Source organism: Phasianus colchicus, chromosome 9 (genome assembly GCF_987193195.1).
Source record: "Phasianus colchicus chromosome 9, bPhaCol1.hap1.1, whole genome shotgun sequence".
Lineage (NCBI taxonomy): Eukaryota > Metazoa > Chordata > Aves > Galliformes > Phasianidae > Phasianus > Phasianus colchicus.
In genome coordinates this window covers 15,406,120-15,430,957 of record NC_143444.1, presented here as the reverse complement: position 1 = coordinate 15,430,957, position 24,838 = coordinate 15,406,120, and the positions used below count along the sequence as shown (strand labels likewise).

The window sequence follows — 24,838 nt, the reverse complement described above, 5'->3', positions numbered from 1 at the left end:
TACTTTAAATTTACATTTCCATCATTTTAATGAAAACACAGAATAAACAAATTATAATGGACATGCTTTAAATTCTCATTTTTCACTTTGAATCTTTTTTTTTTTTCCCACAAATTCCATGTTACAGTTCTTGTTTTTAAGGAGAATGAAGAAAGATAGATGGAGTAACACATTTAGAAAACCATTACCTCAGCCATTTTTGAAAGTTCAGTCCAGTCATCCTTGCTATAGCTGCACATGATGCTGGCAATCAGGATCTAGAAAGAATATAAAGGCAATAATTTTCAGCAGTGCTATCAGATTTTTTAACACCATACCTCAGCGTGATTCTGAACATTAACTACCTACATGTGGAAACTGTTAGCTGCATACACTAGCAAGCAAAATGAAATAGAGTTCTATATTTCACTGACGATTAGAAACTGCACAGAAAGTTACCTTCTCTTCAGCACCAGAACCCAACAAATCAAACAAAGGCAGTCCTAGAGAAAAAGTGTCAAGGCTAATCATTTCTGAGGTCAGAGCAATTAAGCTATCTACTATTTATACCAGACAAGAAGTAGTTAGGGCTTTTTAGAAATGAGTTAGATGTAAGTGTTGAGAGTTTACTGTCTTTAGTGACAACACGTGACCCAACATTCCAGCTGAATTCAGGTAATATGGACACATCAAAAGCAGCCCTGAAATCCCATGCTATGCAAGTTTAGCACTGTGACAGGCAGCTGGGAGTATTAGATGTAAAGGAAAATGGGATGAGACTTTGAGGAAGTAGGGAAAATCTGGAAGGGCCAAGAGAGCAGCAGAAAACTTTGAGTTTTAAACAAAAGAGGTTCCCAGGTTTTATGGTTTCAGTTCCCCAAGTTCAATTTCTGTGTTTTGCCCTTCCACCCTGCTGCACACAGCATCTTCCAGGTCCAGCTGCTGTTTGTAACCATGGCTTATTGTAATACCTTTGCTGAGGTTAAAATTTTTTGGTGGATCACTCTGAATTCAAAGAAACTGCCAGAAATAAGAGAAAAAAATTGGCCGCATTCTTTCCTGTGTATGAAAGATTTGCATGTAAGTTCGATTCACAGCTTTTTGCTTACCAAACAGCTTTTACTAGATGCATTCATGTAAGAGATGAGCTTAGTCTTTCACTTTCAGTCAGTAAAACACTTTTCTTCTACTCTTCTACATAATGTTGAAGGTTACTGACTCAAATCATATAAGGCAAAATAATTAAGTGTGATTTATGACAATCCATCTCCCTAACTACCTGCAGACTCCTGACCCATTCAATTTTCTGGCCAATGTTTTCAAGATGGGAGTCTTCTGACAAGGCAAGTGTTTGCTGAAGTGTCTGCTTACCCTTAGGTTCCCATTTGTTGGCACTTTTCACATAAATATAGGACAAAGTTTTTCATTAAATACACACAACCATTACTGATTATGCTTTTGTACTCCCCTTGACAGAAGAAAATATTGTCTCTTATGTACAATACTTTTGTCTATTGTGAATAGCTCTGTTGGTAAAGTTTATGAAACAGAATTTGCTCTCTATTACTCTATATTGAATATTTGAGATAATTTGAGTACTCAGAAACACAAATTTCTTTTAAAAGATTCTAATAATTTCAAAACCACAAATCATTGTGAAAAGTCGGTTTATAAAAGCGTCTATGAGAATTTTAGAGTTAAAATATGCACTATCTAGAAGTTAGCTAGAAAGTATATCTTGTCAAATTCACACTTCTTATGCATTAAATAAAGCCAAAAAAAAAAAAACACAAAACAACTCAGACGCTGACAACATGATAAGGATCTTCACAGATTGCGGACATAATCCAAAGTATATCAGAAACCTACAAAACTGAGCTTTAGTATATACCAAATTTTTCAGCAGGGAAAGTTGTAAGACAAGGGTGACTGACTGTATTCACAAGTAGCTGAGTTGGGTTACGTCAAGTGTAATTAATGAAATTTGAAAATTCTGCTGGGAGTGTACAAAAGAGGAGGGAAAAAGATCTGTGTTGTTTCAAAGAGCTGTTAATTAAGACATGTCTAATTAATATTGATTAGTTTTAGCATTCACGTTGAAGATTAAGTACATACTTTTGACAGAAGCAGTGGTTTACAACAAAAATAAATGAAAGCAAACATTACATTTCTACTGTGTATGTTCAGATGAAAACTATGATCTCAGAGGGAATAATGGAAATTTAAATATGGTAAGAATCTTATTCGCTTATTTATTTATTTATTTATTTATTTATTTATTTTCCCCCTGGTGTTCTCATATCTTGAAATTGAACTCAGTTCCTAGGTGGAGCACTCTGCATTAACAAGCTGTCCTTCCTCAAGTGGCTGTTCTTCCCTCAAATGCCTCTACAGCCTTTTCATTTGGGATCAGTAGAGGTAAAACAAAAAAAAAAACACAACTAAAATAAAACAGCAAAATTGTATGTGGACACATAGGAGACCTGTGATGTCTGAGGTCAGAACCTACTTGTAAATCTTATTCAGGCATTTAAGAAGGAAAATACAATATTATCTCTTATTATTTACAAAAAGAAGTACAAGGCAAATAACAATAGGAAATGATAAAAATCAGTGGCCTTACTTGAATGTAATAAAGAGAAAATGTATCGCATTTCAGTTGATTTTTTTTTTTAACAGCTTTTCAAAAGGCATCCTAGCCTGACAAGCCATGTACCACATTAGAACCCCTGGAGCCAGTATCCCACAGCCCACCAATGCATGGCCCTGTGCAGGAGTCCCCCAGGCAGCATAGCCTTCTCTTGCCAGATCTGCAGTGGTACTACTGACCTGAGTTTATGTGCAGTTGTTTGAACCAATACTGCAAGACGGAACAATGCTTTCCTGCCTTACAAAAGAGGACTCTGACAGATCTTACAATTCTGCCACTAAAGTGCGGTGAATGGTAAATGAAATGACTAAATTGCAGCTTTGTCATTGCTTGAATGAGGGCTGCTGTAAAACTGTGCACTACTGAAGCACAGTGGGATCCCAGGCCCATTCCTTACTCCAGATCTGAAGCTTGTCTCGCTTGTGCTCCTCACCCAAACAGCTATTGAGCCACAGTGCAGAGACACTGCCCAATCACTGAGAGGTTGTCATCACTATACAAGTAATGGGCAGCGTCTCCTAATATCTGTAAAGGGACAAATATACGCTTGTAACATCTGACCTTATTCTCTGGAAGGGAATTTATTAATGAGGGAAGATCTACAAAAGAAAATTTTTGGTGGAGGGAGGGAAGATGGAAAGGGGAAGGTATATAATGTACCATTTAGACAGGATTATGAGAGGAACATACCATAGCTAAAGCACATAGTGAAAAGCTACATTTCACACAATCCTGTAACCCACACATTAGTAACTATTCTACTTAAAAGGACACCAACAAGGTACTTTCCACAGTGTTTAAAATACTTTTTCTCCCTGTTTATAATAATCCCCTGAAAGCTTAAACTAGAATCTATTTCCCTTGTGAATGTTTTTCTTTTCCATTATCTTATATAGATGTCTCATATTAACGCAATAGCATTAAAAAAAAAAAAAAAAAAAAAGATGAAATTCACCATTACGTATATTTTCAAATGATCTTTCTTCCTTAACACACTGAGTTCACTGCAAGGGACTTCAAAAACAAAAGGCAGGGGAGAAAAAATAACTGGGCCCACTTTTGATCAGCTGATCTTGAAAAAATCTATTTAAAGCCAGAAAACAGCAGAACTCTTGGCAGACAATTACCATTTGTCCTGTACTGCTCTGTAGGGAATAAGAGAGTTCCAGGACACTCAGAGTCTGAAAAACTCTCAGGGGGTTAGATTTAAGTGAGAACTCTGGCAATTCCTGCAAATTTAAGAAAACATGATCCTCTAGCCTCATGCCCTCTAACATAGGCTCTTAGCTGTTCCTAAAGGCCCACAGCTGTTCCTAAACCATTCTTCCAGGCCTGTGCATGATCTACCTACACTTAAGGGAGATCAGACACCCTCAGCATTTCTGCTTCTCACTGATACACCAGGTTTGAGCATCAAGTGTCTGCATGTGATCCATTTATACACTGCTGCTGGCTTCAATTGGTGCCTCATTCCTATTGCTCAAACACTTGCAAAATCCCCAGGATTTTGTTTTTGATGTGCACAGTCCTTGCAGAAACAGATTCTGAGCACTTTCATTAGGAGATTTTTCCCCTGAAAGCTGTAAAATCAACGGGAGTTTTGAAGAAGGCAGAAGGATTAGATTTGTGACGGCTACCTGTTTGGGAGAGAAAGATGTGAAACAAGATAAGTGCTCAGACTGGAGGCTACATGAAGACTCAGATTTCAAATACCCACAGAATTATTCTTGATTGATCTAAACTTCAGAAGCTATTTGTGATTTGGTCAGATGGAAAGATAGCGATCTTCCTTTCAAGACATTTTTCTTATTCCTACAGATTGTAGCACAGCCTTGCCACATGACTTGCTCTGTCTGAACAAACCTGAGTGTTCCTAACCAGAATCCCCCTGGAGGAAGTATTTACTAGGAAGAAGCTAAGCACTGAACATACTATCTGTCTAAAACAATAGCAAAAATAAAATATTTAATTCATCAGTCACCAGAGGAAAGGATACCTACAGCTACACCAACAAATTAGGACAGGAGTTGCTCTTGGTAGCTGAACTACTATGTCAAACCATTAAAATACCCCCTGTCTGAATGAGGATATGTGCCCTCATCTCTGACCCACATCCTCCCTCACCCATGCACAGCAACAAGCTGGGACATTTGGAGCCTTTCCTAAAGGTCCAGCATATGTGTAGGTATGTGCCAGAACCTTGGTCACAAGTTAACAAAAAACAGTTGACTGAGCATTCCTTAGCTGTTTCAATGAAACAATAAACAACGCTGCAAATATCTAACAGAAAAATATACATGCTGCATAGAGACTTTTTTTTTTTTTTTTTTTTTTTTTTTTGTAGTTTGTATTCGTATACTAAAATGAGCAAATGAAACCTAGGCCAAACTCTGATCTATTCCCCAGCACCCCTGGACTTCAGGGGTTGGTAGAGATTTTCCACCTCACTGAGACTCGTACTGCTAGTCTGTCTTTGCAGAACTATAGAGTCATTACGGTTGGAAAGACCACTAAGATCATCTAGCCCAAACATCCACCCATGTCTGTGATTGCTCTAAACCATGTCCCTCAGTGCCACATCTACCCTTTTCTGAAAAACCTCCAGGTATGGTGACCATCAACACCCTGGACAGCCCGTTCCAATAACTCATCACTCTTCCAGAGAAAAAATTCTTCTAATATCCATCATGAATCTCCACTGGTGCAACTTAAAGTCTCACCTCTTGTCCTATCGCTAGTTACCCAGGAAAAGAGATCAACCCCTACCTCGACGCAACCTCCTTTTACATAGTTTTAGAGAGCTATAAGGTCACTCCTGAGCCCATTCTTCTCCAGACTAAATGATCCCATTTCCCTCAGCTGCTCCTCAAAAGACTTGTGCTCCAGACCCTTTAACAGCTTAATTCCCCTGACTCCCACACTAGTTGAGCATCAGAAATTGCAGCTATGCCACATTTTGCCAGCAGAGATTTTTAGAGCTTAATTCATCTGCTGCTACTTGCAGAAGTCTGCTGCTTTTCCAAATGGCCACTGGCTGATTAAATGATCATCCATGAGCTCATCCAACCAGAGAGAGAATGTACAGAACGTTGCTAATACATACCTCACAAGACGGATGGTTATTGCAATAAATATTCCATATTGCACAAACATGCAGTAGTGAAAAACAGTAGGGGCACGAAGACTTATGGTTAAGTTGATCCTCTTTAAACCAGTTTGATTTTGATGCTTTGTAGACTTAACTAGCTTCCTAACTAGGTTATTTACACTTTCTTGTAATTTTTGATTTGTTGCAGAACTGAAATAAAAATAAGCTTCTTATTAAAAACTACCTAGAACATCAAATCCCATTCAATAAGAAAGTTAACAATTGTAAACCCTGTCGTGTCTCTGAGAAGCAGAGGAATTATCTTGTTATCAATTTAATAATGGAACATTGAAGTAAATGATGCCATCCACTGAAACCAGTAACACTGTCTCTCCTGGGAAATTCATGTCTGTAGAAACTGTCAATCTAGATAGATGTGGACATATTAAACATTGTACCTTCAGTCCATAAATCTATTCTTTCTATGCTGCCTTAGTAAAAAGATTCTGCATGATGATAAAGACAAGTAATGCCGAATATCTTGACATTGCTGACCCATAATTCTCTTTCTCTTCTCTCTTTTCAGCAAGGAGAGAGTAAATATTTAACAATTGCTAACCATCCACTGTTTTACTCCTTAACTTACAATTAAAATACATTTAAGATAATTTTAGTAAATGAAAATAAGACAAATAGGGAATATTAGTATAGTTATTACTTAGATTTTTGTAGAAAGCCTCTTGAGTAAAGCTCTATCTTTAATATGTGACTTTATATTGAGCTCTCCACTGTGTTTTTCATATTGAAGTGAAAGTAAGATACAACAGATGTACACAAAAACAGGCCAAACATTATCAGCAGGCAAATATGTTTGGAGAAGCTGATGATAAAGAGTACAAAAATGTTATCATTTGCTCACCCTACGTCACAGGCGAAGTCAGTATGAAGAGGAAATAACAAAGATTCTCAGGCTAAATGGAAGTGCTCATTTTCAAAGGCAATTATTTCCTTATGACGACTCTACTTCTCTACTACCTATGAGATTTCATATATTTAGTTATTTGGTGGATGTCGGTGAGGTAGGATCTAATGTCCTCAGACAAATTTTAAAAAGCCTACTTCTTTGGAAAACAACGGAATGCTGTTGCTTTGATAGGATTGCACACATGCACGCAGAACTGTAGGAGTTGGAAGGGACCTAGAGATATTTGAGTCCAACCACCCTGCTAAAGCAGGTTCCCTATAACAGCTCACATAGGTACAAAGCTAAACAGATCACCCTTTAGGATTGGCAGCACCTGTAGCAAAACAAGGAAATAGCTTAGGTTTTAACTGCTCTGCCATGTGAAACCTGGCTCTGCATCAGGTGTCACTGGGGCAGGAGTAGAGCTACTTTGCTTTTGGCCTACACATAAACGTGTAGACCTCTCACAGAAATGGCTGCTAAATGAAAAGCTAAGTTTTCATTAAAACATTTCAAGAGAAGCTTATCAACTTAGAATACAACTAAAAGCAAAGTGAATGGACAGAACAAAAAAAGATCTGATGCACTTATACCTCTCACGCTTGAAGGTACTCTTGATTAAGCCACGGTAATTCTTGAGGACAGGATAAGAGACCCTGAAATGTAAATTCTCTAGACAGATACCTAATGGAAGAAAATGTAGCTCTTGTAGAAAGCAGTTCACATATTTTATGGGATTAAAAAAGTATGTCCATTTCATGATGGACTGTTGAAAATTTCAGAGCCCCATGTAAACCCTTCAAATTCCATTGAAAATTATTCATGCAGCTGAAAACTTTGCAGAAAATTCAGCAGAATTGTTACAATTTCATTTTGGACGAGGAAAACCATGTCCAACCTTTAGTCTCTTCAGTAAAGTGTGAAATTGAATATGAGTGAATAGAAATTTGCATTACTGAAAGGAAAATATTCAAGTTAACAAAGAAGAAGACAGATACTCATTTTCAGCCATATTCCTAGCAAAGAATACCTACAAACCCTTATGTGTCTGCCATACCCCTGCTCTATTTCTGTACTTTCTGCACTGTCTTAATATAAAGAGAAGCCAGAGGAGGCCAATACAGTATTGGAGTAGCTAACTGAAAAAGGGTATATCTAATTCTGTGATATTTCAGATGCATGCTATGACCTGTAGCAAAAGCTTTAGATCAGGGTGCTGACATGATTTTTTCCTTAAAAAACATATGGAAACAACACTCACAAGAGGCAACACAAATTTGTTGATTTTTTTCCTCCATCTATAGACACTCTTTTCTCATCAGATTTTCTACTGAGATATATCCACAGTCCCTTTTTGTAACAGTTCTTTGAGTACCTCACTAATCGTTACTGTTTATTCTCACAGAAGCAAGGGCAACTTTCTGCAGGGTGCCCCTCTGAGAGGGGAAACCAACTGGAGACGAATATGTTCAAGGGCTGTAAGCCTGCTCCCATGGAAGGAATGAGTGACCTTTAGGTGAAAGGTACTCCAAGATCCCTCCTCCAGTTCCTCCAGGCTCTGATTCCTTCCAGAGGCATGCAGATTTCATAAATTTCCCCTATTACTTAGCAATAAAGCTGCCTAATTTATTAGAAAACAAATTCAGTTGAAAATAGAAAGAGACAACATGCACATTGAATAACTTTGTTAGAGTTCCCTGACTCCTGCATTAAATCAGCCAGCAATTCCCCAGGACATATCTGTCTCTTTCTATCCCCAAGAAGTCCATCCTCTCTATTCCCTTGTTCCATCACCCCCAGGGCTTCCTTTAATTCGCTTCCTTGGATTTGAAGGCTCAGGAAAACTAGCAGACTCTGTGCAGGTAGAAGAGGAAAATGTAGCTCAGAGGAGGAAGAAAAAGCCCTCCTTCTCTTTACACTCTACAGCTCTGTGATCTATTTCACCATGTGACATTGCTAGTGCCAAAACAATGCTTGGGAGCAATAAGTGATTTTGTCAGCCTAGTTGTATGCTCCCCAGCTTTTCCACTCTCTCTTTGCTCTATTACTGCTGTAGCAATACTCTCAAAAGCACCGATAATTACCTGATTTTGCATAACCAGTTCTTAAGCTATGCTTAAGATGAGGGTATGCTCATCAAAAAGGTGTGCAGGAACAGACTGTAGGTCTTGTCCCCTTTTCAAGAAATTATCTGAAGGCTTTGCATGCTAGCTGGGTGGTGGAGACGTATTGATCTCCTAGCTGTTTTCTCCTTTCTAGTTGTTTTCTCCTTTCTAGTTAGGTATCTGACTTCATAAAGAGAACTTCCTTGCTCCCCAAGATCTGCCTGCTCAATGGGACTGCTCATGAAGGGAGACAGCCTGCAAGTGTTCACAAGGTTGAAAACAAGAGATGTTTTCAAAGGCCACAGTGGGATCTGTGGGATGCATCTCCACCAGAAGTTCACTGAGAATCATTTACAAGAAGTTCTTCTGGGTTACTTTCCCACTTAGCAGTACAGCAGAGTGCTGCAATGCATGTAACACAACACAACAACTGTTCTATCATCTGTTAGTGATGTTTCATTTTCTTGTGACACTGTGTCTTTCTTCTCCAGAGGCTAGAATAATTCTGCTGAAGATCACTTAAATTTGCATTTCTTTGGGCATCTCCCTGAATCAGTATTGCTTTCTCTGAATGTTTTGATTCCATAATTACTCTGCTTTGAGCAGAAAGGCAGACTAGCTCACCTCACTTCCTGAGGCCCCTGCCAAATCTGAGTTTTCATATGGTTCCATGAACACTCCCTGCACAGGTGTGCGTGGTGTTCTTGCCCTTCTCTTCAGAATCATCTCATACTCTTGCATTAAGCAGAGAGCCACCTATCTTAACCAATTCTGACATTGTTGAGACTTTCCCTGGCAGAGGAACCTGCTACAGTCTTGCATTTGTTCAAACACATCTTTTATCTCTGTATTTTGCTCTGTTCTCTCACATAAACTTCAGCCTATCATCTCTGCTCCCCTTTGAGGTCTGCTTCATTGCTGTCTGTACTGCTTCACTCTGTGGTCTTGCATGGCCGATTTATTTTTCTTCATTCTTACCTACTTCTGGATTTTGTTCTCCCTCTTTACTGTGTACTAAACCAGCATTCTTCAGTTCTACTTCTGCCACAACCTGAACCAATGCAGCTCTGCATTTTAATAAGAATCAGCTGTTTCAGAGACAGAGACCCACAACATAGCAGAAAGGCCACTTTCACAACTACAGTGTACCATTCACCTCCTCCACACAACACACAAACCTCACATTACAGCAAAGCAAAATACCAGGCAAAAAAAATACCAATACTTCACTCAATCACTCCTCAGATTTCACCTCTTCAAATGAACAAAAGTAGCTCTCATGAGCTGGAGGAAGACAACCAGTTCTCATTAGGCTCACATTAATGGGAACCCTATGCTTATTTAACAATACACCTGTATCAGTAGAGGTATTCCTACGGTGCCTTAACAGCGATAGGCAGCACCAGACTTTGGCACAAGTGAAGTGCTATGAGTGTTAGAAACACTATCTTGAAATTTAGGGCTATGACTTTTTCCAAACCCTAACACCTAACTATTCTGTATAGGCTGAAACAGTACATGTAATTACAAAATTGTTAGGTATAAAGATAATTAAATGAAAATGAAATTTGGAACAGGTTAGAAACATTCAGCTTAAAAAAAGAATGTGTAAACATAGGCCAGCAAAAAACATTTTTCTTAGGAGCTGAGACTGACAGGCCCAGCAGCAGGAAACAGAATAGAAAAATACTGTTTGTTTCTTACAGTTCACATTGAACTTCAGTGACTCATAACAAAGAATGTATTTAGGTCTACTTGAACAAAACCTTGGTTTTACTTGTTTTAAATGTTTAGAAAATAAGTACTTACTGTCACATTTTCCTTTGCAATTAAATGACTGTTCCACCTCCACTAGATATGCACCTATGGCTTATACATACAAAAACATTTCTATTGATTTAGGAGTAACCTAAATCAGAGCACCTGCAGCAATTGACTACTTCAGAGCTCTTTCAAATTCCATAAAATACCAGACTAATACTATAAGAAGGAAAGAGTTCTGCTTTTTTTTGGGCTGGCCACCTAAGCTTACTTGCTACTTGCTACCTAACCATAACAGTGAGTACAGTTCATTACTTTCAACCAGAATTTTAAAAAGGACTTGAATATAAAAACATAGTGAATTGATATCTATATTATGGGAATGTGATACCTACAAAAAATTTCATGTAATAGAGCTTTGTAGAAGTTCATGATTACAGTTCTTAAACTTGGTGTGCACAAAAAGTTAAGAGGATATTAACGGTGTTCAGGATATAGACTAAGATCAGTTCAGAGCCCTGTAAAAAAAATTCTGCTTATCTACATCTTTCTCTGAGGATAAATATACATACATACATAAAACTTCTTATTCCCATATTTTGAAAGGAATTTGAGATCCTTTCACAACCCCCATTGCTAGAAAGCTAGAAAGCACCGGGAGCTGGGATAAGGTCCAGCAGCTGTCAGCCAAAGAATGGCTCCAGCTGTGGTGGTGCCTTTGCCTTTCTGGTCTAAGCTAGAACATGTCTGTGCAGAGCTAGCTCTCCTCCTGTAGTACAGTTCATATTGGTGAAACAAACACTTTACTTGACCCTGAATAAAAATAAACTCTTTGATGGTATAGCTGCATCTACACTAGGGTCCTGCTAGGACAGTACTTAGATGTGATTTTATTTTTAGTGTTTCTAGCCTACATAAGTATGTGAGCAAGACTTTTAAATATAGACCTAGCCTTCATATTTTTCTTCATTAGAGCTCTAGCAGAATGCCTAAAATGCAAACCACATCATAGAAATAAAGTGCAGAATATGGGCTACAGGAACTGCATATACTTATTACTTTTACCAAGTATAAATTTGTTTTATTAGTATTGTAGTATATAGTTTGTAAAAGAGAAAAAAGCAGAATTATCTAAATCATATAAGCTCAGTGCCTCATAAAAAACTAAAATCATATCATAGCCACTAAAAATGAATGTCATAGCTATTGTGCATTTTAAAAGATCAAATTTTGTAATGTAACCCAATTGTCTATGAAAAGTTTGAAATGGAAATGAGGAAAAGTACTAGGGGTGGGAAGAGGTAATTGATTTGTACAGCTAATAATGCTAGTGGAATTTTGGCATTTCTGAAAAGTTAAGAATTTAATTTTGACATATCACTGATTGCTAATGATTTTAAACCAAAAATTTTTGCCTTTTTTTTTTTTTTTCTTAAATTTTGCCAGAAGGTCATTTTCTCCCCACCCAATGGCAACTTCTACATCCTAATTTTAAAACAATAACTACCCAGCAAAGGGCACTTCCTAGGGAGTAATGACTGGCTGGGAGGAGTTGATGGCCCGAGGCACTGCTGAGGGCCATTAACCCTGGCCAGTTATTAATTGCTGGGAAATGCCCTGCACCAAGGTTGTTATTGCTATTTTAAGCACAGATTTGGGGGTGTGGAGAAATGGACATCTTAGCATACAGATTTTTTTAATGCATGATGTAAATTCCTTTTTTGCTGTTTATGGAGGACATTTCTAGAAAGAATGACTGCTCTGCCTGACACACAACCAGATTTTGCAGATCATTTTGCAGTGCTTCATTGTGTGCACAGTAGCCTACAAATCCAAAAAAGCAGTTGGGGATTTAAAAAGTCTTTCTATTCCCTGTAAATAATAGTCTATACAGAAATAATAGGAAGTTTGAGCCTTAATAAGATGAATAAAGATATACAACTCTTCATGCCAGCAGAATTACATTCTAGAATATTTTTTTTCGTATCATTTTTGCATCTTTACATTTACTGCATCTCCTTCATTGAGATTCCTGATTAATGAGCACTCACATCTCTCATCAAATAAAGAATTTTTAGCAATGGCAATGGCCAAAAAACAGCCTGAACCAGCTCCAGCTGATGCTGGCTATTACGGAGTTTGTCTTTTCCAATAATCATGAAGATTGGGTCATTTTCTAGGAGATAGCTGGTAAAGTATTTCAGAAACTGCTTTAATTTTCTCCTAGTTCTTACCCTAAGGCTAAAGTTTTAAAGATAAGCTCATAGTCCTCACAGAATTGTGAAAATTGTTCTTTTCTTTCAGAAATCAATAACTCACTCTCCAAATCAAAAGGATATTCTTAGCATACGTACAAATAGTTCTCAGCCTCACTGTGCTACTTACTATTTGTCAAACTGTAACTGTGAAGGTAAAACAAACAAAATAATTCATGGCTTTATAACATGCATAGTAAGAAAGTACAGTTCTGCACAAAACTAATTTGACAGGTTTCTCAGCAAAGTGATCACTTCCAAGTGCAGAACATAAAAGATCTTCTCACATTTCTCCTCAAGGTCCTAATTTGTCACCACCACCATGTACGTTTGAATCACTGATTGTCAGAATCTCACTGAATTTACTGTGAGGTCATACTTTCAGTTACAAGTTGCAGTCTGCTGAAGAACGTATGTGCTTTATTGAAATAAAATTCACTTGAGTTGGTGGTAGGAATGTGTGTTTCCAGTCTTTGCCAGATTAGCAACCACATTCTTAAAAACAAAACACATTTAGAAGGAGATGAATGTTGTGGCAGTTGGGACCAATTGATCAGAAACATACGCGTGATCAGTTGAACATACACGAACACACATTATTTCTGGGTAAAATTTTATCAGACTTCCTTGTGTTTCTATACATGGGATCATTGATGGCAACTACAGCCTTCTCTAAATCATTTCTTCCAGTAGGTTCTTCTTTAGTCCCTATGTACTTTTGGCATGAGTAGTGCCCTCTGAGAGCAAGATCCACAGTCACTGTGACGTGTGGAGGAGCATCTCCTGTCACTTCCTTCCACTTCTCCTTTCTGGTTCCAATCCAGCCGCACCTTTGCTGAGAACAATAAATCTGAACTATTCAAAAAGTAGAAGTAAAATGAACCAGTACTGTGGCATATTGAAGGTTTTTTCTTTACTCTCTTCCTTTCCTATAAATTCTGATATGCTTTATTTCAGTGTTATTGAGCATTAAGCTGAGATTTTCATAGCACTCTCTGCTACAGCTTTAGTATAGCTAGCTTAGAATCAATCACTGCATATATAAATTTAGAACTGTTTTCTTCTACGTGCATCACTACATTTGTCTTCATTTAATTTTATCTGGCAGTTCATTGGCCAGTCACTCAGTAATGTAAGATCCTTTGCAACACCATTATAGTTCAGCTCTTATTGTCTGCCTAAAAGACTTACCATTACCAGCAAAGTTTACATTTTTAAAATTCTCTCTCTTTTCCAGACTGTTAAAAACTATTTTAAATAGCATAGAACTCAACACAGATCCCCAGAGAACTTAACTGTAGCTCTCTATTCAGCGTGAAAATTAAGTATTTTGTCCTTAACATTGTTTCCTGTCTTTAACTGGTTGTATATTCATGTGTGTTTCTTTCCTCTAATCTTATAGCAGCTGTCTTTGAAATCTTTCAGTGAGGGTCACTGTCAGATGCTTTTGGAAACCAAAACTGCCTTCATCAGCTGAGTTCTTTTGATGTTGTCAAATCACATTTTTTAAGGTATGGCCTACCACAAAAGGCTGCCCTCCCTCTCCCCCCCCCCCCATATTTGTTTTTTTCCCTTTTAGTAATTCTATTCTTTAGAAGAGCACTTACCAATTTGCATGCAAGGTCTGAAGATCTCTCCTGGAATAGAAGCGTTAGCTGACCACTTGCCAGTCCTCCACTGCTTTTCAAGCCTCAAGCAAATTTGCTACAGCTAACATTATTGTAAAAATCAAAAATAAATGCTGATAACAGATAAAAATTTTCCAGTACTATCTCATTTCTTCACTAACACCTAAGCATCAAGAAGTTAAAGTCTACAGAATCATATTTTGTAGCTCAGTCCCATCTCTATTAATATTTTGTTCATATGAGGTTTGAGAATTTGTTATGAAGTGTGGAAGTGCCTTTCCCAGAAAGCTTCCTTCCTTATAAGAAAATGTGGTCTCAAAGGCCCAATACATCAACATTTCTGTTGCTAGCTTCTGTTTTTGTTCATGTATTTTTGCAAATAGAAACTGCTGTGCATACAGAAAAGAACCCCTGGTGTAAACCCACTGGATAAACTGAAGTTCTCGATGAATTCCTCCTTAGACTGCAGAGAGCAAAATACGTTCTGCAAGTTCACGAGGAGCTGAACAGGTGTCAGGAGAAATGAGGACAGCCTCAGGAGCTGGGAGAGTGAGAACTCCCAAGGAACATGCAGAGGTGTATTTTTCAGCTCTTCTTTACAGCAGCTCTTTTCTCCCCCTTTTCTAGGTAGCATCTTTCTGTACTATTTTTCATTCTCCCTTTTCGCTGTGGTGAAGGATGAAGGGAAAAAGGGAAGGCAGTTGTATGCTCCTTGCTCTGAGGCCTCTTCTCATCTACCCATCATAGTGGTCACAGGATGTGGATAAGCCTTGGCCATCCTTGCACCCGGCGTTCGCTAGGGACAAGAGATTTAGTCCCTGGGCAAGGTAGCTAGTACAAGCACTTTATTGCAACCTCGTCCTCCCTTTTCAGCTAGGATTTCCTCTGATGTTAAGGGACTAGGCCTGCTGCCAGCTTTCTGTAGTGAAAGGGATCTTTTCCATATGGTGAATTTAACAACTGCTGTGTGGGTTTTTTCACCTCCTACAAAGCATCCATGATGGTTGGCTTTAAGAAATTTAAGCTGCAGCAATAACAACTTCTGGAGTTTTCAGTGTGATCAGTGAACCTGAAATCAGAGAATCCAGGTAGCTGTTCTGCACTGCTGGGCAGTTCCATGATAAGCAGTGGTCATGTTTCTGGGTAGCATGGCTTCTGTCTCCCTCACTCTGTTCTTTCTAGTTGATGTATGAGGGTCTTGTTTTGGGCATTTACACATGGCATTTGCAGTCCTCACTCAGGTCTACAGCACATGGCCGCTGCTGGCACAAGGTGAGATCCACATGCTAACAGCCCCAACCTGCTTGTTTTCCTCTGAGTTTGTAATACATCTTCCACAGTTAAGCTTGTCAAGGTGTCTGTGACTTTACAAGTGGATACATACATGCATCCACTGGAGTGTAAAATATGGTTTCCCTGTGTGGAAAGCTATATCTATCTATACTAGCTCAAGAAAGAACAGGTATGTACGGAAAAAAAGCCAACTGATGATTTGACCTTTATTTCTTCTGAACATGACTCCTGAAAACATGAGAAGAAGGTTCTGCCTTTCACTTTCCCTAACTACAGAAATTACAAATGTTGTTCCAAATTCCAAATACAAATGTTAAAAAAATTAATACAGTACATAACCCGAACCCATCATAGTGACTGCTATGTCAAAATGTAAATAGTGTGTACAGCACACAACATCCCACAGACCTCTGAACACTCACCAAAAGTAAAAGTCATAACAATGCCTGAAATAATACTAAAATTATTCCTAACATGCCTAGTGAAAAAGACCAGCTACGGTTCTTACAATAAAAATGTGATGTCTATGAATCCTCTATATCTTAAAAAAAAATTGTGACCTTTATCCCTTTTACATTTCAAAGAAGAATCATAGCAAGGATTTTTACAGATATATTGGTCAATTCCTCCCAGTAACCAGATTATAGAAGGTCTAGTGTTAGTGCAGACAGAGAGGATAAAAGTTTACAAATAATAAAATGCTTTTCATTGTACTAGTTGCCTATCTGTGTAGATAAATACCAAGTATAGTGTAATATAATATTACTAAGAACTTCAGGATATTTTGTATCTTTTTTTAGACAATGCTACAAGTAAGTCGGTTATCAGCCTGGAATCCAATGATCTGCTCTTCTCACTCACACTCTGGCATGGCTAGTCCTGACAGGTGTTCCTAGGACGTTCTGAACAAAATTGCTGAACAAAAATATATCTTTAACAGTTTCAGCCTTGAGAAGCTGCTCTCTGCTGACTAACTGTCAGAAGGACTGTCAGCAACATTCTGCATGCAGCAGAACAAACATTAGGAAGACAAAATGTTTCAGCTTAGTTTTGGGGTTTTAGAGTACTGACTGTTTCTGGCAGAAGAGGTTTCTCAATTCAACACGTCACGACACCAATATCTGAATTACAGAATCAGTGTCACAGCTGACAATTTGGTATCCTATATAAATTCCTTAGAATCATACAGCAGCTCAAACTCATTCATGCTCAGAAAGGAGACCAAAAATTTACTTCTAGGACTTCAGTATACAGCTACAGCAATACTGAAAAATACTCAGTACGGCATCTTCCAAGATCCCAGTTCTTTATTTTTCAAATTTCTCAGATATTTTCTGGTTTGTGATGGACTTCTGTCAGCCCTATGGTGAGTGACATTTCCCAAGCAATCTATTTTTCTTCTTTAAATATCATTCCAAAGGCCTTTATCAGTAGTGCTGTAACCTCCTCTGCATGTGCTCAGACACAAACAATTTATGTATTGAAATTTTTAAAATGAATTTGCTTACTTTCGGGTACCAGTTATGAGTTTGGGAAGGTGCTAAAAGACTCCCTGGCAGTTATGCCCACCACCATCTCCACAGTATTTGGTAGATAAGTGTTTTACCACTTTCAGACATTTGTCTCTTCAAGTTTTTCTCCCCAGTGCAAATGCTGAAGAGGCTCCAGGGTGATATGAAGCCCTAAAATCTTTGACTAGCTACAAGGTATTGTAAATACACAGACCTGCTTATGGGAGTGGAAGAATAGACATCTGTGTAAGTAGCTGATTAACCAACTCAAACGAGCAGGCTTAGCTACGATAAGCAAAAGTTTTGGATGAGGGCCAGTTTCTAGGCTTTTTCTGAAGAAAAAAGTGCTACCAGCAATATATCCTATTCCTCTGAAATCGCCAAAATGATTCTCCAGACTTTCAATCCCACTGTGCATACAGCTCCTGGTTTTACTGGCACATGGAGATTTACTGCCATGACAAGTATTCACAGTTCCCAGCCCAGATAACAACTATGTTGTAACTGATGTCAAATAGATGAATATTAAATATCAGCAATAAGTTCTCTTGCAAGGTTCTGTAGTTCTTTTTCAACTTTTTCAGCCAGTTTCTACTGATTATTATAGCTTGCAGACTTGCATAAGTGATATTTTGCCCTTCAAATTCTTTGTCCCTAATCATATCATGGGGTGAAGTCTACTTGCCCAAATTCATTTTCTTAAGTCCCCCGTTTCTTGAATATATTATAAAATACCATTTTGTCTGGAAAGTACACCAATACAGTGTACAGTCAGGTAACTCCTTAATAAATAGAATACAAAAGCTAGACGTATTGTGACATCAGTGTTAGATCTCTTGTCCAGCTATCTAAAGAACTTCAAATATCACATGTCCAAGCAAACAAATCTCAGGGAGCATCCATGCAACAAAAACTTTGGGGAAAAAATTACCCATTCTTCCCTTTCCTAAGTCCTATTCCTGAGCAGAATATCCCCCAGTTTAGTTAGCTGTCCCTGCTGTGTACCTCCAGGGTCATATCTTGCCTGTTTGTTGTAGGGCAAAGGGAGAAAACAGGAAGGCCCTGACACTGAGCAAGCACTGCTCAGCATGAGTTGAAACACTTGTGGGGTTACCAACAGTGTTTTGGTCATAAATCTACAATACAGTACCACGCTGCCTGCTATGAAGAAAGGTAGTTCCATGCCAACCAGGCCTGGTACACCACCAAAAGAGGAACTCTTCACCAGGAAGAGAGAAAGCATGGGTCTGTGGTGGGCTATTTCTGCTTGAGTTTTTGGAAACTCTCACACGACCATTTCAAAAAACTCTAAGTAGACCTTAGGGGAAGTCTTCCTCGTGCTCATTATGATGTTGAGGTAATATTTGTATTATGTACGCAGCTTTTATTGATCTTGCCCCAAGTAATCCCCCTACAGCAGGGAGGAGTGAGAACAAGCTGACTATTTGAGTTTGCAAAAGACATTTATCTCAAAGAAGTGCTAATTAGTATTCAATCAGAAAAGTTTGATTATCAGTATTTTTCCTTCACTTTTTTTTTCTGGAGCTTCAGACTGATATACCATGTGACAAATAACTTGCTATCTTTTGGGAGGGAGATGCAAAATTTACCAATAAGGGATCAGCTTTCCACTAATTCAGAAGGGATATTTTCCTATTACATTTAGAACTGTGAAGTTAGTAACATCATTGTTCTGAGTTTTCTCAGTGTCAAGTTCTCAGCCTCTAGCTCTAAATAAAAAAAAAGATCAATTTTATTCTGATTATTAACTGCAGAGAATGATAAATCCTATAGTATCAGATATTCTATGTGGTCAAAATAGAGAAAAATAGAAATATTTCATAGGTACATTAAAAAAACTTAGTTAACCATGTAAGGAAGATGCTTGGATATAACAAAAGCAGGCCAATATACACAAGTAAACAGAATATTTGGGAAAGAGAGATGACAAACAGAAAAAGACCTATTTCCTTCTCACTTTCACAGCTCTCTCTGACTGAAAGGATGTTTTCTGGGCATACAGGAGATCAGTGGACACTTTTTCATGCTACCTCCTTTGAAAATTTAACTAGAAACAGTAATGAATAAACCCATATGTTTTAAGTGGTATCAAACAAGTTGCTAAAGTACTAGCTCACTGAGAGGACTGAAGTATTAGAAGGAAAGCAATTCCATTTTTAACTGCAAATTTTAAACAGAGAAGCATCTAATGTATTATAAAGTATATACATTTATTGGGCCTGTGCTGCAAGTAACACCTAATTACTTAGTTTTTGTTTTTATTGTTTTCTGGAAAAAGAAACAACTGCAATAGTGATATTCAATTAACTTTAAGGGGGGAAAAAAAAAAAAAGCAAAGTTGAAACAGCAAATATTTTGATGATATTTCAGAAAGAAGCCTATAAAATTCAGATAATTTTTCCTTCTTTCTCCTCTGCTTTGACTGTTAAAATATTTAATTAACACCCCAGTAGTATGGATGGAAGTTTTTGCTGTGGGCCATTTTTGCCCAGGTCCACTCAAATTGGATTCAGGGTCAAAGAAGAGAATACTGGGGAAGGCTGCAGACAGAAGGGACTCAAGCAGGAATCAGGCTGCCTGCCAAAGGGTAGCAGACAGCATGTTTGTGCAATGGGGGTTCTAATTCCTGATCTAGAGGCAAGAATTTGCAGCTACATGGTATTTTACATCAAGTTCTGCCACATGGTTCTCTTTTGCAAAATCCCTTGTAAATTTTACTTTAAGTGTTAGGCCTTATTAGGAGAATTGAGTAGCTTCTTTTGCATTAGAGATTGCTTCTTCCTAATGGCACGTAATACGATACTGTTGCAATGAGGCTTCCAATGAGGTAACTATTTTGCTTATATCTTTCTAACTTGTAAAGAAAATTTGACTTTAAACTGCTTGCATTACAGAGCAGAAGTGATTACATAACAATTTTGAGTCATCTTCAATACTCACTGTAGCAAGGTAAGTTTCTTTAGTTACTAGTGTCCTCATCTGCACTTAGCTTTTATCTGAGTCAAAAGTGTCATTCTCTGTTTGTTAATTAAGTTCACCCAGACAGAAACTTCTTTTGGTTTTAATAAAAACAAAAACAAAAACAAACAAACAACCCTCACATTGCATCAAGCTTAAAAAGCCTTTTTAGAGGACAGAACAAGATTGAAAATAATAATAATAATAATTTTGCAAGTTCTAATTATTCAGATTATTTCAAAATAAGCACCAAGAGATTTCTATTCGGCGAACAAAAATCTTTTTAAAGTTAGGAACAATTTTACCATTATAGTTATGGCAGTTCTTAGTTGAGTTCATTGGCACATTTTAACAATCTCCATGAGGAAAGACAAGGTGCAGTGCTGGGTGTTGTGCAATATCAGTCCCATGGAATCCACAGCAGCAGCCACAGCAAATGGGAACTTAATGCACAATAATTCACATAAAAAGGGATGATCAGAGGATGTCCACCCTGGGAACTATAGAAGAGTGAGACTTCTTCATCCCACATGCAGAGTTAGGTCTTCTAAAATTAGGATTTTCCTTTTGAAATGGTTGCTAGCGCTTTCACTCATGGAAGAGAAGAGTTTAGTCTAAAGCACAAAGTTCCATGAGAGATTTTTGATGAAGATTGCAATAGGAGATGATTCCCACAGCAGTCTGCCTACCTGCAATATCTGGGACTCAGACAAAGGGTGTTAAGGTCAGAGAATTACAACATTATCCTTTGGTTCAGACTTTCACTATCATGGTAAATAAAATGATGTGAACCTGAGCAAAGCAGCACACAGCCCATGTATAATGAAGTAGGACATACTATACATGCAGAATTTCACTTCTACTGTCAATAAAACGTGTTTAAGCACTCTTATTTCAACTTCAGGAAGAAGAGAAAAATCTGTCTGCTTTCATGCCATAATGTACTCAGGAATGCTCTCTTATTTTGTTTGTAGCTGAACCATGGAGGAAATAATTTAAAGACAGAAGATACCCAAGCTGTGGGATTTCAGGCTTTATCCATTTGAAATGATGATTGAGGTGAATTTTACCATCCACCTTGCTGTTCTTATTCAGTAGAACAGGAGCTAGCTGGCATCACTGCTCACAACTTTCATTATTGCCTTCTAGACAGATATTCCCCATAGCCAAGAAGGCTCTAAAAAACCTCTCTCCATGTAGCAAAGTTAACTTCAAGTCAGTGTTGTTTCTTTCCTCCTAAAGCAGGCAATTACTTATATTTCATATTTGGATTAACTATGAAAAGAACAAAGACTGCTTCCATAATCAAATTCAATTCACAATGAAAATGAATACTATAGGTTTCATCTTTAAATATGATCTTAAATACAAACTTATTCACAGAAGCACTGATAAGCATCCATACTGGGATCAGCTTGTTCCTTATTATCTACCTGAACATAAACATCAGCCTAACTGAAAACAATTGTTCTCTGTTTGTGTAAAAAAAGATTTCACAGCATTTGATGTCATAAAAGTTATTTGGATGAGCTTTTCTGTTTTTTTGTTTGTTTTTGTTTTTGTTTTTGTTTTAATAACAATCATCAGTAAAGAAATTGGCATTCTATTTACTAAACATTAAATAGATGAGATTTACAGATCCACAAACGAGGGTTTTTAAATATACTTCACGACTGAGTGGTACTTACTTGTTTTGGAAAGTCACTCTTCAGTTCAGTAATACTTTTACACCAATATGCTGCTGTTTTCTCACTGATCAGTTCAATGTTTAGAAAAGAGCCTTGGCCTGGGCCATAGATGGGACCTGAGGTAACTCCACGCACAATCCTCGGAGAAACGTTGGTCACAATATCCTGGAAAATAGTGAGGCTTGATCAGAAGTCAGAGTCACAGGTCTGGTCCTCAGCAAACACATACATCAGACTTGACATACAAAGTGATATCACAGAATCACAGAATGACCTGGGTTGGAGGGGACCTCAAGGATCATGTAGTTCCAACCCCCCTGCCTAGCAGGGCCACCAAACATACACCTTTACTAGATCAGGTTGCCCAGAGCCTCGTCCAACCTGGTCTTGAACACCTCCAAGGACGGGGCATCCACAACATCCCTGGGCAGCCTGTTCCAGGACCTAACCACCCTCCTAGTAAAAAACTTCCCCCTAACATCCAACCTAAATCTTCCCTCTTTTAACTTAAAACCATTTCCCCGTGTCCTGCTATTATCAGCCCTTATGAAGAGTTTACTCCCCTCCTGGGAGTAAGTTCCCTTCAGATATTGAAAGGCTGCAATGAGGTCGCCCCGCAACCTTCTCTTCTCCAGGCTGAACAAACCCAACTCCCTCAGCCTGTCCTCATAGGGGAGGTGCTCCAGCCCCCTGATCATCTTCGTGGCCCTCCTCTGGACCCTTTCCAAAATCTCCATGTCTTTTTTGTACTGAGGGCTCCACACCTGAACACAGTACTCCAGATGGGGCCTCACAAGAGCAGAGTAGAGAGGGACAATCACCTCCCTATCCCTGCTGACCACCCCTCTCCTGATGGAGCCCAGGATCCCATTTGCTTTCCGGGCTGCCAGAGCGCACTGCTGGCTCATGTTAAGTTTCTCATCTATCAGGACCCCTAGGTCTTTCTCTGCCGAGCTGCTCTCAAGGACAACTCCCCCCAGCCTGTACAGGTGCCTGGGGTTCTTCCGGCCCAAGTGCAAAACCTTGCACTTTGCCTTATTGAACCTCATTAGGTTCACCCGAGCCCAGCTTTCAAGCCTGTCAAGGTCCCTCTGAATGGCCTCCATTCCCTCCACCGTATCGACTGCACCACTCAGCTTGGTGTCATCAGCAAACTTGCTGATGTGATATGATTAAAAGAGATCAAAATAAAAAAATTGAAACAGAAGTGGTTCAAATTAAGATCAATGCTGCAATCTACAATATTTCTGAAGGTAAACATGAGGTTAGCAAACAATTTTGAAATATACAGTAAACATGCAAAATGTTGACTTGTTTAGTAGTCTTAATTAAGCTACAATGTCACCATATCTATATTTACAAAGGACTGTAAATTCTGATATTATTTAAATCTAAAGAGAAACATATATGGTAAAACATTCTTTTTTGCCAATTTCCAATTAAAAAATAATTTTGACTAAAGGTCATTTATTTACAAATGTATTGGAATTATTTGTTTAAGTATCCCTCCTCACCATCTTGTCATTTTTAGTGAGATAACACGAACCTCCATTAGTATATAGCAATTAAGGTCAATTTACATATTTTAATTAAGAACCATCCCATATAAAACAATTAGGGTAATAGGCATACTAACTGGATTTCATAACATTTGGACGTTTTTCCAACTAGATAGACAGGAAACCTTAATTAGCATTAATTAGCACTGATCTGCATATGTTTGATAAGGCATACCCTTGCCACAAAAGATTATTTATTCCTAAATCTGCCAAATGCTACAGTTACAGAGGATAAAGGGACTTTTCTTCACACTGTATGTAAATTTGGGATAATCTTCATTTGTTTATAAAGTTGAATTACTTATTATACAGTAAATATGCATTAATATTTTATAGTGATAGTTAATTACATGTCCATTTACATACGTAGAAATGATTCAAATAATCTCCCTAGTTCATCTATTTTAAGGCCTAATAACAAATCTGAAACCTGGGCATCACAATAATTCCTAATTCTCCTATTAAAACATTTTCCCTTAATCACAAGAGCTTCACCTCCCTCTCAACAGTTAAGCTATATTTTCAGGAAAAAAAAAAAAATCTGGAACGTTTTCGGAATTGATGCAAACCCAAAACAAACTGCAAAGTACACTCCTCTCGTTCCCAAAACAGTTTACACAAATTGCAGCTTATGCAGAAGAACCATTTATATCAGTTTGCAGAGGAAATTGCTATTTGACTCCATCCCAGAAAGCTATTCCTACATACAGGCCAGTGCTATCGCACCATCCAGCATGGGAAAACAAGTGAAGCTGATGACCAGACTCCTGCAAGCACAGCATATGCTAATTTCCAGCAAATGGATGTTACTCTGACCGTGCTTCACGTTTCCTGGAGCTTCATTCTCTCTTTCTTCTCACTCTGGATGAGTCAGAATCTTTGCAACCAAAGGAAGCACTGTGTGCATGCCACCAACCCATCCCCTGGGTCAGTGAATGGGACACGATTCCCACCCTGTGGCAGACTTGTGGCTGTGTGTGCCAGGCAGTGCTTGGAGCCTTCTATGGAACTGGTTGTTATCTTAACATGTGCCTGTTTTGTTCTTCTCCCACTCTCTCATTTTACTAAAGGTAAGAATTCAAAGATTGATATATTACAGCTTTGAAAAAAACACTTGTGGGACAGTCACAAAGCCTCGTTCTGCTTCCATACAAAAACACTCTGAAGTTCCTGCATCTGCCTTGGATTTCCAGGCAATCACTTCTAAGAACAGAGACCCTTGTTGAGACCTTGCAACTGTTGTTGAATCCCTATGGCTTCAACTTGCTTCTTCCTGCAGTCATTGCCAACATCTGAGGACCAATTTATCTCTGCATGACTCCATGAAGCTGAATCAGGTAATGCACAGACTTTGCAAACTGTCTCAAACCCTTCACAT

The 24,838-nt window shown here is 38.2% G+C and overlaps 1 protein-coding gene across 3 annotated transcripts in view; it reads right to left on the bottom strand.

The window, feature by feature from the left end:
- The window catches only part of DPYD (dihydropyrimidine dehydrogenase), a 331,601-nt gene that overhangs the window by 107,515 nt on the left and 199,248 nt on the right, over nucleotides 1–24,838 (bottom strand). For all 3 annotated transcript variants that reach the window (XM_090146313.1, XM_031614751.2, XM_090146314.1), the window contains exons 14-15: nucleotides 21,902–22,066; nucleotides 189–257 (exon numbers count right to left, since the gene is read on the bottom strand). In XM_090146313.1, coding sequence (XP_090002439.1) covers nucleotides 189–257; nucleotides 21,902–22,066 — 234 coding nt within the window. The remainder of the gene's footprint in view (nucleotides 1–188; nucleotides 258–21,901; nucleotides 22,067–24,838) is intronic.